At 37.0% G+C, this 14434-nt stretch overlaps 2 protein-coding genes across 2 annotated transcripts; one reads left to right on the top strand and one right to left on the bottom strand.

Annotated features, from left to right (window-relative positions):
• Positions 1-4226: 4226 nt before the first annotated feature.
• LOC308388395 (uncharacterized protein) lies at positions 4227-8945 on the top strand (the record flags this gene model as incomplete). Its single annotated transcript, XM_080869095.1, has 7 exons — positions 4227-4572; positions 5814-6487; positions 6691-6736; positions 6886-6902; positions 7685-7795; positions 8386-8662; positions 8739-8945. Exons 1-7 carry the CDS (start codon positions 4501-4503, stop codon positions 8943-8945), a joined length of 1404 nt encoding a protein of 467 aa, XP_080725221.1. The 5' UTR covers positions 4227-4500.
• Positions 8946-9648: 703 nt separating this feature from the next.
• On the bottom strand, positions 9649-14182 carry LOC308388396 (G2/M phase-specific E3 ubiquitin-protein ligase-like). The gene is made up of 11 exons (XM_080869096.1): positions 14148-14182; positions 13761-13836; positions 13243-13554; positions 13036-13117; positions 12859-12956; positions 12405-12602; positions 11831-12084; positions 11484-11612; positions 11282-11419; positions 10458-10560; positions 9649-9880 (listed from the first exon to the last, which is right to left on the bottom strand). The coding sequence occupies exons 3-11, from the start codon at positions 13385-13387 to the stop codon at positions 9663-9665; spliced, it is 1365 nt and encodes a 454-aa protein (XP_080725222.1). The 5' UTR covers positions 13388-13554; positions 13761-13836; positions 14148-14182; the 3' UTR covers positions 9649-9662.
• Between the last annotated feature and the right edge of the window lie 252 nt (positions 14183-14434).

Genomic DNA, 14434 nt, shown 5'->3' with positions numbered 1-14434 from the left:
GGTTATAGTGTTTAAGCAATCGAGAAAAACTGTAAGGTGTTGTGCCTTTGCTGACGCTTCTTTACAGGTACCATTTATTTTATCTCTTAGCTTTTTCTTCAGTTTTAACACATTGATGTACCTCTTGCTCACTTCTCTTTTTGTTTTGGTTGTTCAGTGTGTGTTCTTGCGTGAAGGGACTATTAAAATTGTATCTTCTTTGTCAATTTTGAAATACCTTAAAAGAAAGCTCTCTTTTCCAGGCCACATTAAGACTCTAAAACTGACAAAGGCTGATACATCATTAATTAAAAATGTTGCTTCTTTAATCATCACAAATGTTTTCACCAGCGCTTACATAATTGGAAAAGATTTTAATGATTAATCAACCTTTGCGAACATAAACATGCATTAGCCAGAGTTAAAAACAAAGTGGGCCTCTGTAGTGCTTCCTACATTGACAATCATATTAAAAAGTTGCTAATCATTTATGTCTTTGTTAATCATTAATTTAACTTTAATTTAATCAAAAAGAATTCCTTCATTTTCATCAGGTATTCATTCACATTAGGTAAACAATGAAGGATGCCATGCATTTGAAAAGACTGTGGAGTCTCCTCAAAAAACTGGAAAACACACTTAGGCAAGAACTGATGTCTCCGTCAAATAATTTGGTGTGTCGTAGTAACAGGTGAATGAACTTTTTTTTAAAAAATTATTTGAATATATATGAGTGCTTGTGTATAAATACACAAACCATACAGATATGCTTTCAATTGTGTAATTTAAGTGATCTAGGTAGCTCTGTTTTGGAAGTTCAGTTAAAGCTAGAAATGTGTTTTGGAGTTTGTACGTACTTTGGCGTTTGTACATGCTTTGGAGTTTGTACGTGGGGCGATCGTGGCTCAAGAGTTGGCAGTTCGTCTTATAATTGGAAGGTTGCCGGTTCAAGCCCCGGCTTGGACAGTCTCGGTCGTTGTGTCCTTGGGCAAGACACTTCACCCGTTGTCTACTGGTGGTGGTCAGAGGGCCCGGTGGCGCCAGTGTCTGGCAGCCTCGCCTCTGTCAGTGTGCCCCAGGGTGGCTGTGGCTACAGTGTAGCTTGTTTGAATGGATGGATGACAGGTTGTGTAAAGCGCTTTGGGGTCCTTAGGGACGAGAAAAGTGCTATACAAATACAGGCCATTTACCATTTTTTGGAGTTTGTATGTGCTTTTTGGAGTTTGTGCGTGCTTTGGAGTTTGTACGTGCTTTTTGGAGTTTGTACGTGCTTTGTCTCTAGGGGCCACCACATATATTTATATATAAACATATATAAATAAACCACTTTTTTTTACATTAGTAATTCCTTTTGTGCATAATTTTATATTATTGTTAATAATAAATAAATTAAAGCAACAAAACAACCTGAAGAGCTGGTTCGGAGCCGAAAGAGCCGGCTCTTTTTAGTGAGCCGAGCCGAAAGAGCCGGTTCTCTAAAAAGAGCCGGAAATCCCATCACTAATAAGAAGTCTATTTATACAGTTAGATGTAGTAGAGAGAATAAGACTGCTAGGCTGAATGGCGGGGCTCTCTCCTTAGATAGTCCATGGGGAAAGAGCCACAGACTAGAGAATTATCCTGGTATGATTACTGTTCAGGGGAAAGAAGCCAGCAACAGAATGAGTTTGAGCAGTTGGGAGGTTACTGACATAAAGTTGAAGATTAGTGGTTGAGACTCGGAGTGTAGCGAGTTGAAGGGTGCAAAGAAACTTGAAGACTGTTGGCTGAAGAAACACCAGGGCAAAATGTAACAAAGCTCAGCCAGTGCAGGAGCAGCTCAGCGGTGGCAGCAGGCAACAGTTGGCTGATTCTACAATCTGGCTGTGCAGTGGCGCAAAAGAGTGGTATATAAGGCTGGAGCTGCAGCAGGTGATTGGATAATTAGAACCCCTGAAGCCCCTCCTGTATTATAACAGACAGAGAAAGGGGAGGAGGGGAGTGGATAAGAGATGTCCACAGTAGGAGGAGGCAAACAAACAAAAAAACCCAGAAACAATTATTTTATTTTATTTTATGATGTACGAGAAGTTAGAGTTGAAATTCTCACTCTGACTATTGTGTTTCACAGCTTCACCTCTTTATTATCGGCCTATTGCTTTAGTCTTCAATTTTCACATACCGTACACGAATGGATGTACGCACACATATACTACACATAAACTGACTTTTGGGTTTTTCAAAAATACTCAACAAAACTGTGAATGAAAGGCTCTAAACATGAAGTTTAGGAACAGTCTCATTTAACACAGAACATGTACTGTATCCCATATGTATTATGGATTACAGTAGGTGGAGTTTTAAGTAGGTTATTGCTGCTAGACAGACAGGTGTCAGACAGTGAGATCCAGTAGTGAGCACAGACCTGTGACTAATGGCGCCATGTGGTTCTATAATTGCTTTCTGGACCATATACTAGAGATGGACCGATCCGATATTACGTATCGGTATCGATATGTAATATGACCTAAATTACTGGATCGGATATCGGAGAAAAATAAAAAATGTAATCCGATCCATTAAACTTGAGTATGAACTTATACAAAATGCAGCAAGATATTAAAAAAAAACAAAACAGTTTTGTTGATTAAAAACCACTATATCGGATTCATATCGGTATCGGCAGATATCCAAATTTATGATATCGGTATCGGACATAAAAAAGTGGTATCATGCCATCTCTACCATATACTATACTTTTTGTTCACCGTTTTTGAATTAGCCATTATGGTTATTTTAATAGCTGCATCTTTAATGAGCTGTCAGAAACTTCAGTTAAAATTTTGCATTTCACCTGATCATTTTAAAAGACAAATTTTCTTAACATGAAACTTTTTGCTAGGTCAGACCTGCTGTATTTTTTTGGAAATTCAAAATTCTGTGTTTAGCAGTGACTCAAACAAAACTGCATCTTAGATACAGATTTTGGTGACCATTGTATGTTTGTACTGGTAATATACGTTGACTGTGACATGTGAAACAAACACAAATGGACAATATAACATTGCATTTGCAGGTACTGAAAAAAAGAGCATGTTGGTTTTACTTAATTCAATAGCGGAAATTGGTTGCGCACAATTGTTTTGCTTTGGCAGAAACTTAAACAACTGAGTTAAATCAACACAACTTATTCATGTTCAATAAACCTGTGAATTTTGTGATGATAAACCGTGATTGAAACATGTCTAAATGAAGTAAGGTGAGCTCTTGGAATATTTTAATCCTCCACAATTTTGTCATGTTATTCCAACACTGTTCAATAACTTTTACCCCAATACAACTTGGTCACATAAATACTACATGTTGTCTTCATATTATAAATGTTTAACGAAGTCTAGAGTGTAGTTAATATAAAATTTGTCCTTGAATTCCATACAGATCCAACATGATTTAATTACTTGAAATTATTTTATTCAAATTAGAAGTTAGACTTTTAAAAATGTAACAACCACCCAATTTCCTACAATCAGTATACCAAAAAAAGTGTATGTTTGACTTGACTGAGATGGATGCCTTCCTCAAACCACGATCCAAAGTGTGCGAGACAAAAACATGTGCGGCTAGTTTGCACTGGGTTCTCTCTTGGTATTCTGGTTTCTTCCCACAGTTAAAAAGTCATGCAGTTGTTAGTTAGGTTAATTGGTAATTCTAAATTACCTGTCAATGTAAGTGCAAATGGTTGTTTGTGATAGATTTGTGAGCTGACCAGGGTGTACCCTGCTTTATAACCTATCACTTCAGGGTTATTTCCCAGCCCCCCCTGCAACCAGGATAAAGATTGGAGGATGCTAGTTGTTGTAGATCCATTCACTGTTTATGGTAACCAGACTCTAGACTTTGTTGAACATTATGCAATATGAAGACAACATGTAATATTTAAGTGACCAAGTACTATTGGGGTAAAAGTTATTGCATAATGTTGGAATAAAATGACAAAATTGTGAAGGATTAAGATATTCCAAGAGCTCAACTTACTAAACATCTAAACATGTTTCAATCGTATGGAAGAAATATAGTGTCATCAGAATTCAAGTATTTTTAGACATTGAATTTATGACACTGAATTTTTATCCTCCAAATTTCCCTGCAAAAAATTCACCTGCAAAAATTCACCTGCAAAAATATTCACCTGCAAAAATTCACCTGCAAAAATTCACCTGCAAAAATTCACCTGAAAAAAATTCACCTGCAAAAGTGATGAACTTTAATGACCCAAGCCAGAGCAATCAGCACCAGATCGAGTCGAGTGGCTCTCAGCCAATTAAATTACGCTGTTTGATCACATGACACCGTTAGCCAGCAGTGTGTCTCCTAAAAGAGAGCTGTTTAAAGGTGAGTGATTAAGTTTTTCTCCTAAATAGAGATCATTACAGAACGCCTAGTCCTACTTAAAATCCCATTTATTTTTTTTTTTTTTTTTTTATCATCTACTCGAACTAAGGAAAACGTTTGACTAACTCAAAGACAATTTCCACGCCTCCCATGCCTGTCTGCAGAAGGCGTTTTGAATTTAGGAGCGCCAAGATGGCAGCGGCAAACCCTGGCGGCTCTCCGGTGAGTATATATATTTTTTTATCTTCAAGTTTGTCTTTTGAAACCTTAATTTTATTTAAATCCGTTGCTCACGTATAAAGTACACAGACGGGGTCTTTGCTCAACTCGTCTGAGGCGTGTCTCACTAAGCGCTACATGCTAGCATCCTGCTAACCGAGCTACCCTTTACATGCTGTGCTTTAGAAAATAGGATACTCGTTAAAAAAAATACTCCGCAGATATTGATAGATAGACGAACACTGCAAATATAATGTTGGAAACGAGAACGGCCTTTGGTGAAGGGGTAAAATACACCATGAATAAAGCCATAGAGTGAATGGCTGCCATGGTTGCAGAACGGCCTGATTTAATGACAAGAATGGGGAAGAGTGAGGTGAAGTGAACCAAAGCCACAAAACACGGTCAGACAAGGCGGCAAAAGGGCAGTGATCTGTCCGTCAGTATGAAGTTGGTGTGTGCTTTGGTGAACAAAAACTCCAGACCGGTAGCAGGAAGATGGGAGACTCGTGTTTCACTGGAATAGTGGTGAATTAAAACATCCTTTGTTGGGGACATTTCGGTGTAAATGCATCCATACACGCAAGACAGAGGCAGACCAGACAGTGAAGAAAACAAGGCAAACATTAGAAATATTAAAACGGAAATATAGGATTGAGTTGAGGTCCTTGCAGGCTACCCACAATTTCCCCAAACTGAGCCACCCATTAAGAAATTCATTCTCACTGTTTCATAAACCAAAGGGATTAAATTTGACAATATCAAATTTAATTTTCTGATCTTTTCATAAATGAAACACGCTGCCAGGGAATCTGTTTTCATTTTTTTTCATCCATTCAGAGTATTCGTTGGGAACACTGAACTCAATAATCAGTTCCAGCTTTCTTCATTAAGTTTTGGTTTGGCTTTGTTCTCAAAAACATTTAAATAAAACAGATAAAATAGAAAATAAAGCTTTTTCTCTTGCGAGCTCAATTTTTAAATATACTGTGCTATTAAAACAAAAGATGTAAGAAAAGAATAAATAAAATCCTAACCAGAAAATCAAAATGCTGCAACAAATGGCATGAATTAAAAAATAAACTTTTTTGAAAGAACCATAAGGAAATATGATAAAATAAACATTGGAATCTTATAGCCTAAGAATATTCAGTTAACTAGGTAACTAACCTTGTGTTTTTAACTCACTTTTTGTTGGTGATTTAAAAATTACAAAAATAATTCTACTTTTTCCTCTCCTTTAGGATCTTCTCCTACATCATATTCTTCTGAGACTGCGTTCACGTTTAGAACATTGTCTTGAACACCTTCCCCTGGATCTGGACTTTTTAGATTTCATTTGCACCCAGGAACTAGTTTTTCTACAAGCTTTGTCTGGTCAAGTTCAGGTTTGCCCTGTCCTCTTAGATGCATTATGTAGTTTACATACTCTGATAAACAGAGAAAAGGATAAAATGAATCTACATAGTGCTGTCATTCAGTTTGAGTGGGGACCTACTGGGCGACTAAGAATGGCTCTTTCCCCCCATCATCTTAACAGCCTTCTGGAACTGAACTTGTCCATCCCAGCCATTGCTAAAATTTTGGGAATGTCAAGAAGCACAATATTCAGACGCATGAATGAGTTCAATCTTTCAGTCAAAGCACTCTATAGCAGCCTGTCAGATGAAGAGTTGGACCAATGCATTACAGACATAAAATCCAGGCAGCCTCACGCTGGATACCGGATGGTGAAAGCACTTCTTCAGGCCAGAGGACACAGAGTCCAGTACCAAAGGGTTAGAAGTTCTATGCACCGTGTTGACACAGCTGGTGTTGTGTCAAGGATGTTTTCCTTGGGATGCATTGCTCGACGTGCTTATTCCGTCCCAGGACCACAGTCTCTAATGCATATTGACACAAATCACAAACTGATACGGTAAATTATTTGATCTTTTGAAGTGAAAGATATTCCTGAGAATTTTTTCATCTGCAAATGTTCAGAACTGTATTTTGTTATCTTACTCGTTACTATATTTGCATCTGGACATACATAAATTACATCTTGCATTGCTTACATTTAAACACTTCAAAGTGATAATTCCAAAATTGATAAAAAAAAATTTTGTTTTCCCCATTCAGCTATAACATTGTGATCTTTGGAGGTATTGATGGCTTTTCTCGTAAGGTAAGTTTAGTTTAGTAAGTAAATCAAATGTAATATTTACATGGAAGTTTCCCATTGTTCTTTTTCCTATAAAGATTATGTATCTCGGTGCTGCTTCCAACAATCTGGCATCAACCACACTGGCATTCTTCCGAAAATCAATCGAGAAGTTTGGTTTTCCTCTCAGGTAATAAGTGATGCATTTTATTATGGGTTAGGTATTATCTTACATACCTTTTGTAAGACTACATTTGGATATTTCATTAAGTTGTTTAAGATGATTCTAACTTGCCTCAATATATATATCTCTAATTTCAAAGGATTGTTATGGTGACTTGGGGATATTTAAGAATAAAAAAAAATTAATTCAACACCTTTACCAAACACTGCTGTTATGTAATTGGATACAAGGGGTGAGATAGTAATATTTTGCCTCCTTGGCTGTAACTCCCTGACATTACAAGGGTAATCATTTTATGATGTCGGGTTCAGTGTTACACCATGATTTCAAATTCAATATCATCATCAATAAGAATTAGTATTATCATTTCAGAATTGTAGGTAACCACTTTTAAATGCCATAGACTACTTATTTGTTTAATTTGATGTAAATATTTTTGCAAAAATATTCTAAAAATTGTCTCCTTACACAGATCATAATGATACAAGATGGCACTTGCGTAATTTTCAACAAATACAATAAATCTAAGTAATTACTACTAACCTGTGAAATCCTGAAAAATGTTTTAACAGCTGTGTTAAATTACACTTCATACTGACACATGCTGGAAAGTGCATTCATGAGACAATTTTTCTGATGCATTCAAGAGCAGTAGCAATGAAAGATTTTAAGGATTCTTTTACAATTTGTTTTTCAAACTTTGCTTAAGGCATATACTGTTCTTTATTATCAGATCTAATTTTTTTTAAAAGCTTCGAATGTTTTGGGGTACGATTCTTTGTTTTCAGGGTTCGTGGCGACCACGGAGGGGAAAATGTGGAGGTTGCACGGCTGATGTTTACTGTTCGTGGCACAGGAAGAGGCAGTTTCATTTCAGGAAAGAGTGTGCACAATCAAAGGTTTGTTCTCATAAAATACTGTCCACCTCAAATGTTCCTGACATAAGATGGAAGGTGTTGCATCTTTATTTCCATTAATTAAAAATACATACATTTAAAGGGTATAGTTTTATGAAAGTTTTACAGTAAAATGTCTTTAGAAAACAGTGCCCTATCCAGCATGATACACTTTGTGATATGTATCAGGTGTTCCTTTTTTTTTTTGGCAGTTTTTGTTGTTTTTTCTTTCAATTTCCATTACTTACCCCTCAAGGAAGAAAATATTGGACAGGTCCAGCAAACCCCAAAGAGCCTTCAGGAATGTGCCCTATTTTTTTAGTTATTCACGCACCTTTTCCAGTCTGTTCCTTCCTTCCATGAATGTTCATTCTGTGTTAATGGTCTGGTTGTCATCTCATGTTGCCACTGATCATTACAACCCTTTTGGCACCTTTTAAGTGATATGCCTGGGTCCTTCCTACATGCCCTGGTAATGTATTATTACTGTTGTCATGCACACATTTCATGTCGGGTTAGAAACAAGCAGGGAATTTCTCATACACACCAAGAAAAGCCATACCTAATTAAATATTTTTTATATATTATTTCAGAATAGAGCGACTGTGGAGAGACCTCTGGGTGGCCGTTACATGCATTTACTACGATGTTCTTCACAACCTTGAGGAAGAGGGCCTTCTTGACATTTCAAATGTTGCACACCTTTTTTGCTGCCATTACGTCTTTCTTCCTCGACTGGAGGATGATTTGAATACATTTTGCAGTGGATGGGACAACCATCCACTGCGAACAGAAAACAACATGAGTCCCAACCAGCTGTGGGAGTTGGGTCACAGATATCACCCCGTTCCTGTTCCAGAAAACACACAGGTAAAGGTGCACATTTTTAGTACTCATTGATTCCTATATACAATTATTCTTTCCTAATTTTGCTTGTTCGTTGCAGGGCTTCCAGATTCCAGACATTGACTGGGAGGACAGTGGCCTATCTTGCCATAACCATTCAAGCATTGTTGTTCCGAACACTGACTGTCCATTGACAGAAGAACAAATGACAACTTTACAGGGCGTTGTTAATCCAAGAGCGGCATCCCAGTTCTTTGGTGCGGACATCTACATTATGGCTGTTCAGTTTTGTCAGCAATTCATTTAGAATAGGAAAGCTACATACAGTTGCAGGAAAGTTTGTGAATCTTGTTGAATTTCATTAATTTCTGCACAATTTGGTCATGAAATGTAATCGGATCTTCATCACGGGCATCTGGACAATCAGTCTGCTTAAACTAAACCAACTCAAAGAATTTTCATGGTGTTTTCATTAACATAATTGTGTATAAGCAGTTCTGATTATTGTGACTTTGGTCATGAAATGGGATCTGATCTTCAAATTGTGCTGAAATCTATGAGATTACACAGGGTTCACCAACTGTTTGAAGCTATAAACTTTGCTATAAGTAGGAATTTTTAGTAAAGCTTCGTAATGTAAATACTGAAGAATTAGGAGAGGGAACTTAAAAATATAGATTCACTCAGAAAACTAAATAGAAACTGCTTGTCAGTTTGAATGTTATGTTGTAAAGCAATATTTGACTGAAGGCTGATGGTTGGAATGTTTCAAAATTAAAACAACAATGTAAGTCAATCTTGTCCTTTTATTTTGATCAAGATGCATGCAAGATGTCATTGACAAGGTAAACTTTCAAGACATTAACAGTTTTAAAAACTACTTAAAGGCATTTTCAACCGAGAACTGAACCAATGTTGCCTGCACAGAGTAAATGGCATCAGAGAGGCCCAGTAGATGTGAACATTTATATTCCAAATCTTAAACAGAGACTTGTACAACACTACCTTGCATTATGGGAATGACTCAAATGAGTCCAAACCCTGAGTGGCAGGTTTCAGAGCAGGCAATGAGGTCTTCCTTAAAAGTTAAATAGTCCTTGTAGTGGTATGGAATGCGCAAGGTCTCATAGCAGGTGGCAGCAGTTGGATGTCTGCCATCCACTAGCTCCACTGTGAGACTTTTTGGCACAATCTCCCATCCAGTCCAGAATTTTAGGACATTTTTCAGCTCACTTGGTGTTGCTGTGAAGAAAAAAATGAGGTTTAACAACCTTGAAAAAAATCCAACCAATATATTTTTAACATTGCAATAATATTGGTATTCTACGGAGCCCCGCAGGGGACACGGGAGAAAAAAAAATTAAGACGGACTTTTGCGAGATCTCGCAAATGTTTTAGCCGCATTCTTCAGAGGCCGCCAGCTCGAAGCCGACCGGGAGGTCGAGGCACGATGTGCCGGGAAAGCGGTGTTCCTCCCGGCTGTAGTAGGTCTCGACCTCCCGTTAGCTTCGAGCTAGTGGGTGTCACATCTCCAAAAGCGTCGGAGCACTTTTGCAAATATGTGATGTCTTGTAAACCGAGCAGGTATCTGACATTTACACCACTACATTCATGCCTCAAAATATCTTAAAGGTGTATTTTGTGACCCAGAAAGAGTAATATTACAACTAAGTAGCTGCCGCCATTGTTGGAATTCAACTTTTGCGAGATCCCGAGTTTGTTTTGCGAGATCTCGCAAAAGTCCGTCTTAATTTTTTTTCCCTCCCATGTCCCCTGCGGGGCTCCGTAGTATTCCCCTCCTGCAAAATGGCAAACCTACCATTTAGAATAAAATGCCTCATGTAGCCTGTGATTCGGCATTTATTTTCAAGAGGACAGTCATCATCTTCATCTTCTGGCCACACGATCCGCTGAAGAAGGACCTGTAACAGAACAAAGTATACCCTTAAAAATACTGCTGCACATTTTTCAGATTTCCATGGATTTTGTCTGTTCTTGTTTTGGGTAGTTCCCTTCCCTATAGCCATATTTCACCTGTTCTTAGCTCACTATCACCCACTTAGCCTTATGGTCCATGACTTGATTTCTTGAATAAATTTCTATAATAATCCATGTTTTGTGCTTTTTGTGTTCACTTGGATCCCCAAACCTCTACATAGTTTTGACTGTATCTTAAAAGAAGAAACTGTCTCAAACAAAAAATGAAAATAGAAATCAATTTTTTTTTTCAAATTCAAACAACATTAATGGCTAAATATATAATTAGAAAATGTGTATTACCAAATAATTACTAATGTATTTTAGTCATGTCTTTTTCAAATCTACAAAATCGTTTTCTATATGTAAATCAGGCTTTGAGCAGTTTTATTTTTACAGGACTAAAGAAAAACTGCTGTAAAAATGTATGGTCCACAAGAATATGTTCATTTTTAGTATTTGTGCATTCTATTTGTAAAAATGAATACAGCTTTGTTATGGTAAGTTTATTATTTGATACATAATTCTTGGTAAATGCCAAATTAAAATTGCAATTTTTTCACTTTGTAGAATGACTCAAGTCTTCATAGTTTGCTTTGGACTACATTTTCTACAACACAGTAAAATGTTATTAATGAATACAGTATTTAGGAACACAAAATTTACCTCAGGATTCACAGCAGCCAACTCTTGTGGAAAGAGTAAGGGCACCGTGTCAGGTCGCTGGGTCAGCAGGGTCCACATATGGGTTTCTTTAAGTCCCCTTCTCAGCTGTTTTATCGACCTCGTCACTCTTCCAATGACCTAAGGAAAAACGTTAACTAAACAGTAACACAGAAATATTTTACTTACTTTTCAATTTACTCACAGAATGGAGTAATAATTTCTCAAACAGCCATCTCCTGTTGTTCTCTGTCAAGGGGGGGAGGTCCCATGCATATGCCAGATCCTGAACACGTTTTCTCTCTTCATCCGACAGCTTGGATTGCCCTTCAAGCTGTAACCCATAAGACAGTAATTCAGACAGAAACAAGAACTATAAATTCCTAATTCCTCATACATAAAAAAAAAAGACAAGTTAAAAGTCTCAGACCATGTCTCAATGGCAGAGTTTTTGATCTAGAACAATTTTAAAGGATTAGTCTAGGTTAGACATGTTTATAACTCACACGGGGCAATGTATAAACGTTCCCTCATTTAAACATAAAAACCTACAAGCTGAATTGTCCCTCTCAGGTCTAGATCTGGACAGTCCTCGGGTGTAACGGTGGCAGTTTCAGGACTACCACCAAGTAGGACATGCACAACGGCTGGGCTAAGTCCAGATAGGCATGGGCCTCCATGAAGAAAGGAGTGCCCTACCATCCTCCCTGCCATAAGGAACATATCACTCTCCACAAGAAAGTGAGCTGCTGATGGTATGTAATGGCCTGGCTCTCCCTCAAAAAGTGGAGTAACATTAGAGTTTGCTATGAGATAAATGAAAAGAAAGAAAAAAAAAAAAGAAGATTACTTACACACAATACAGAGGTTTTCACAAAATAAAGAGACAATTACCTTGTGAAAAGTTATACAATATAATGATCATCAAACATAGGTACGGTCAACCAAAACAAACTAACCAAAATTGATGCAAAAACCAGACATCAGCTTCTCCATGCATATTGATAAGAAAAAACGTATTACTCCTTGTCCGATAGCTGTATCCCCTGTTAGATCACCAAAATAAAATAATGAATACAAATAATTCTTTCAAGATATATTTATGTATCATTTTCAGAAAATTTACCCTCAAGCCTGCACTCCAAGGGACGTGCCCATTCAACATTGGGTCTCTTGTAGAATGAGATGAGGGCCATGTCCTGATCAGCTACACTTTGTCTGATGTCCATTGTGAGACGTAATGGGCTCTCCATTTCATGCATGTCCAAAGCATTCTTTGCACATTCATATTTGGCCTTTGAAGAGTCCAAAACAGTTAACCAGCCTAAAAGAAAATAGAAGTGATTATAATTGGATATAGTCTGTATATCACGTTCTATCTAGATACTATTACAAGAAGATTATGTTTTATCCTTTGAAGGATTGTCTAAAGTAGTTTGAATATGAGGCTATCAAAAATAAGAAATCCATTGAATGGATACAAACTAATGGTTTGATTTCCGGGAATTGTTCACATTAGCTGTTGATTGTTACTAATCAACACCTTCCTTACATAACCTGTGACTAAATGATTGACCTACCATCCCTGACTTCACAAGTAGTTCCAGATGGTCCTGGCATATCTGCTAGCCCTTCCTCAATTATTGTATCTTCATGCCCCTTTTCATTTCGTGAGCTACTATCAAAATATGTTGTTAAATTTCATTCAAGGCTTAAATCCAATGACAATAAAAATTGCAATTTTTGTTGCTAAATACCTTTCTCCACATGAAGAGGCATGCAGCTCAATGAGGTCAGAGTGAAACATATCTGTGCAGACAGGACACTGCTGCAATGGTGCTGTTGTGCAATAAATTATAAAGGACAAAGTTTATTTTTATAACATTTAATTTTTCCTTCTAGCTAGCTCTTAACACTTTATGCTTTTGGGTAATATGTTAGTATGAAATTGTCAAAAAACCTACATTCCTTTTCTGTAGGTTCATCACCATCTAAATTCACCACAGTACTTTCACTGGGAGTTTCCAAAGGAGGACAGGATTTTAGGTGTTCTGACAGAAGTTGCAGTGGAACACCTATGCCACACTTCTGGCATTTTGCTTTTGGCATGCATCTGAAGGACTCATCGCTTAGTGGTACAGGGTCATTGCTAAGTTCCTCTTGAATAGGAGCAATATATACATTTTTACCCCCACGACTGGCAGCCTTTAGGATTGTCCCTGTATAGCCAATATCAGCTGGAGGAACCAGAGAGAGTTTTTGGGTTCCCCAACCACCTGTATAAAAGCAAATTGCAGCAGATTATTCTGATCATGAAATATATCCAATGCCTCAAGAAAAGTAAAAAAGAAAAGTATCTTCAAAACTACTCAGAATTAGGAATTCACAACATGCGGTGAAAAGGAACTTGTCTTAAAAGTACTTATTAAACAGCAGGATCAGTTTCTAGTTTAATTATACACAGTGCAGAATTCATACACACCCCCAGGTTTGAACAGCAGCCAGCCACCTGTTACCTCCTTCAGTTTGGGAAACAAATCATTCAGGGCGTCCCTTAACTGAAAGCAATAATACAAATACAATCTCTGAGTCCAAAGAAATTACACATTTAACATTAATTATACCCCTGTATATACTAAGAAACGGTAAAAGAAGCATGCATTTACAGTGCAAACTGGATATAATAAAAAAATCTTTTTCAATCCAAAATTTACAGTTACATTTTCATGATTAATGATGAATATCCAATAATAATATTATTTTTTGTAAATGCCACCTGTGACCTGCAGTGATGGTCACCTTCAATAACACTTTTATTAAGCGAAAACTTCTCAGTTTTGATCAGTGAATAAAAAGAATAAGTTTATACCTCTTCATGTGTTGTGCTCTCATCAAGATGTGCTGTTCTTTGACCCATCCCTGCCTCTATATATATATATATATATATATATATATATATATATATATATATATATACACATACACACACACACATACATATATATACACACACACACACACACACACACACACACACATACATATATATACACACACACATATATATACATATACACATATACATAGATATATCTCAATTTAGTTGAATGTAGGATTAACTCATAAGTCTTGCTAAAGTACCTTGTATTCTGATTC

Source organism: Rhamphochromis sp. 'chilingali' (genome assembly GCF_963969265.1).
Source record: "Rhamphochromis sp. 'chilingali' genome assembly, chromosome: 20".
In the NCBI taxonomy this organism is placed as follows: Eukaryota; Metazoa; Chordata; class Actinopteri; order Cichliformes; family Cichlidae; genus Rhamphochromis; species Rhamphochromis sp. 'chilingali'.
The sequence above is the reverse complement of the archived record's forward strand: the minus strand, read 5'-3'. Positions and strand labels throughout refer to the sequence as shown.

Excerpts from the sequence above, each read along its gene's own strand:
- LOC308388396 (XM_080869096.1), bottom strand. The coding sequence starts at position 13,387 with ATGCCAAAAGCAAAATGCCAGAAGTGTGGCATAGGTGTTCCACTGCAA. Across the intron at positions 12,085-12,404 it reads CTTGGAGTGCAGGCTTGAGG|CAAACTCTAATGTTACTCCA; the intron begins GTAAATTTTCTG and ends TTTATCTCATAG. Across the intron at positions 10,561-11,281 it reads TGGCTGCTGTGAATCCTGAG|GTCCTTCTTCAGCGGATCGT; the intron begins GTAAATTTTGTG and ends GTTCTGTTACAG.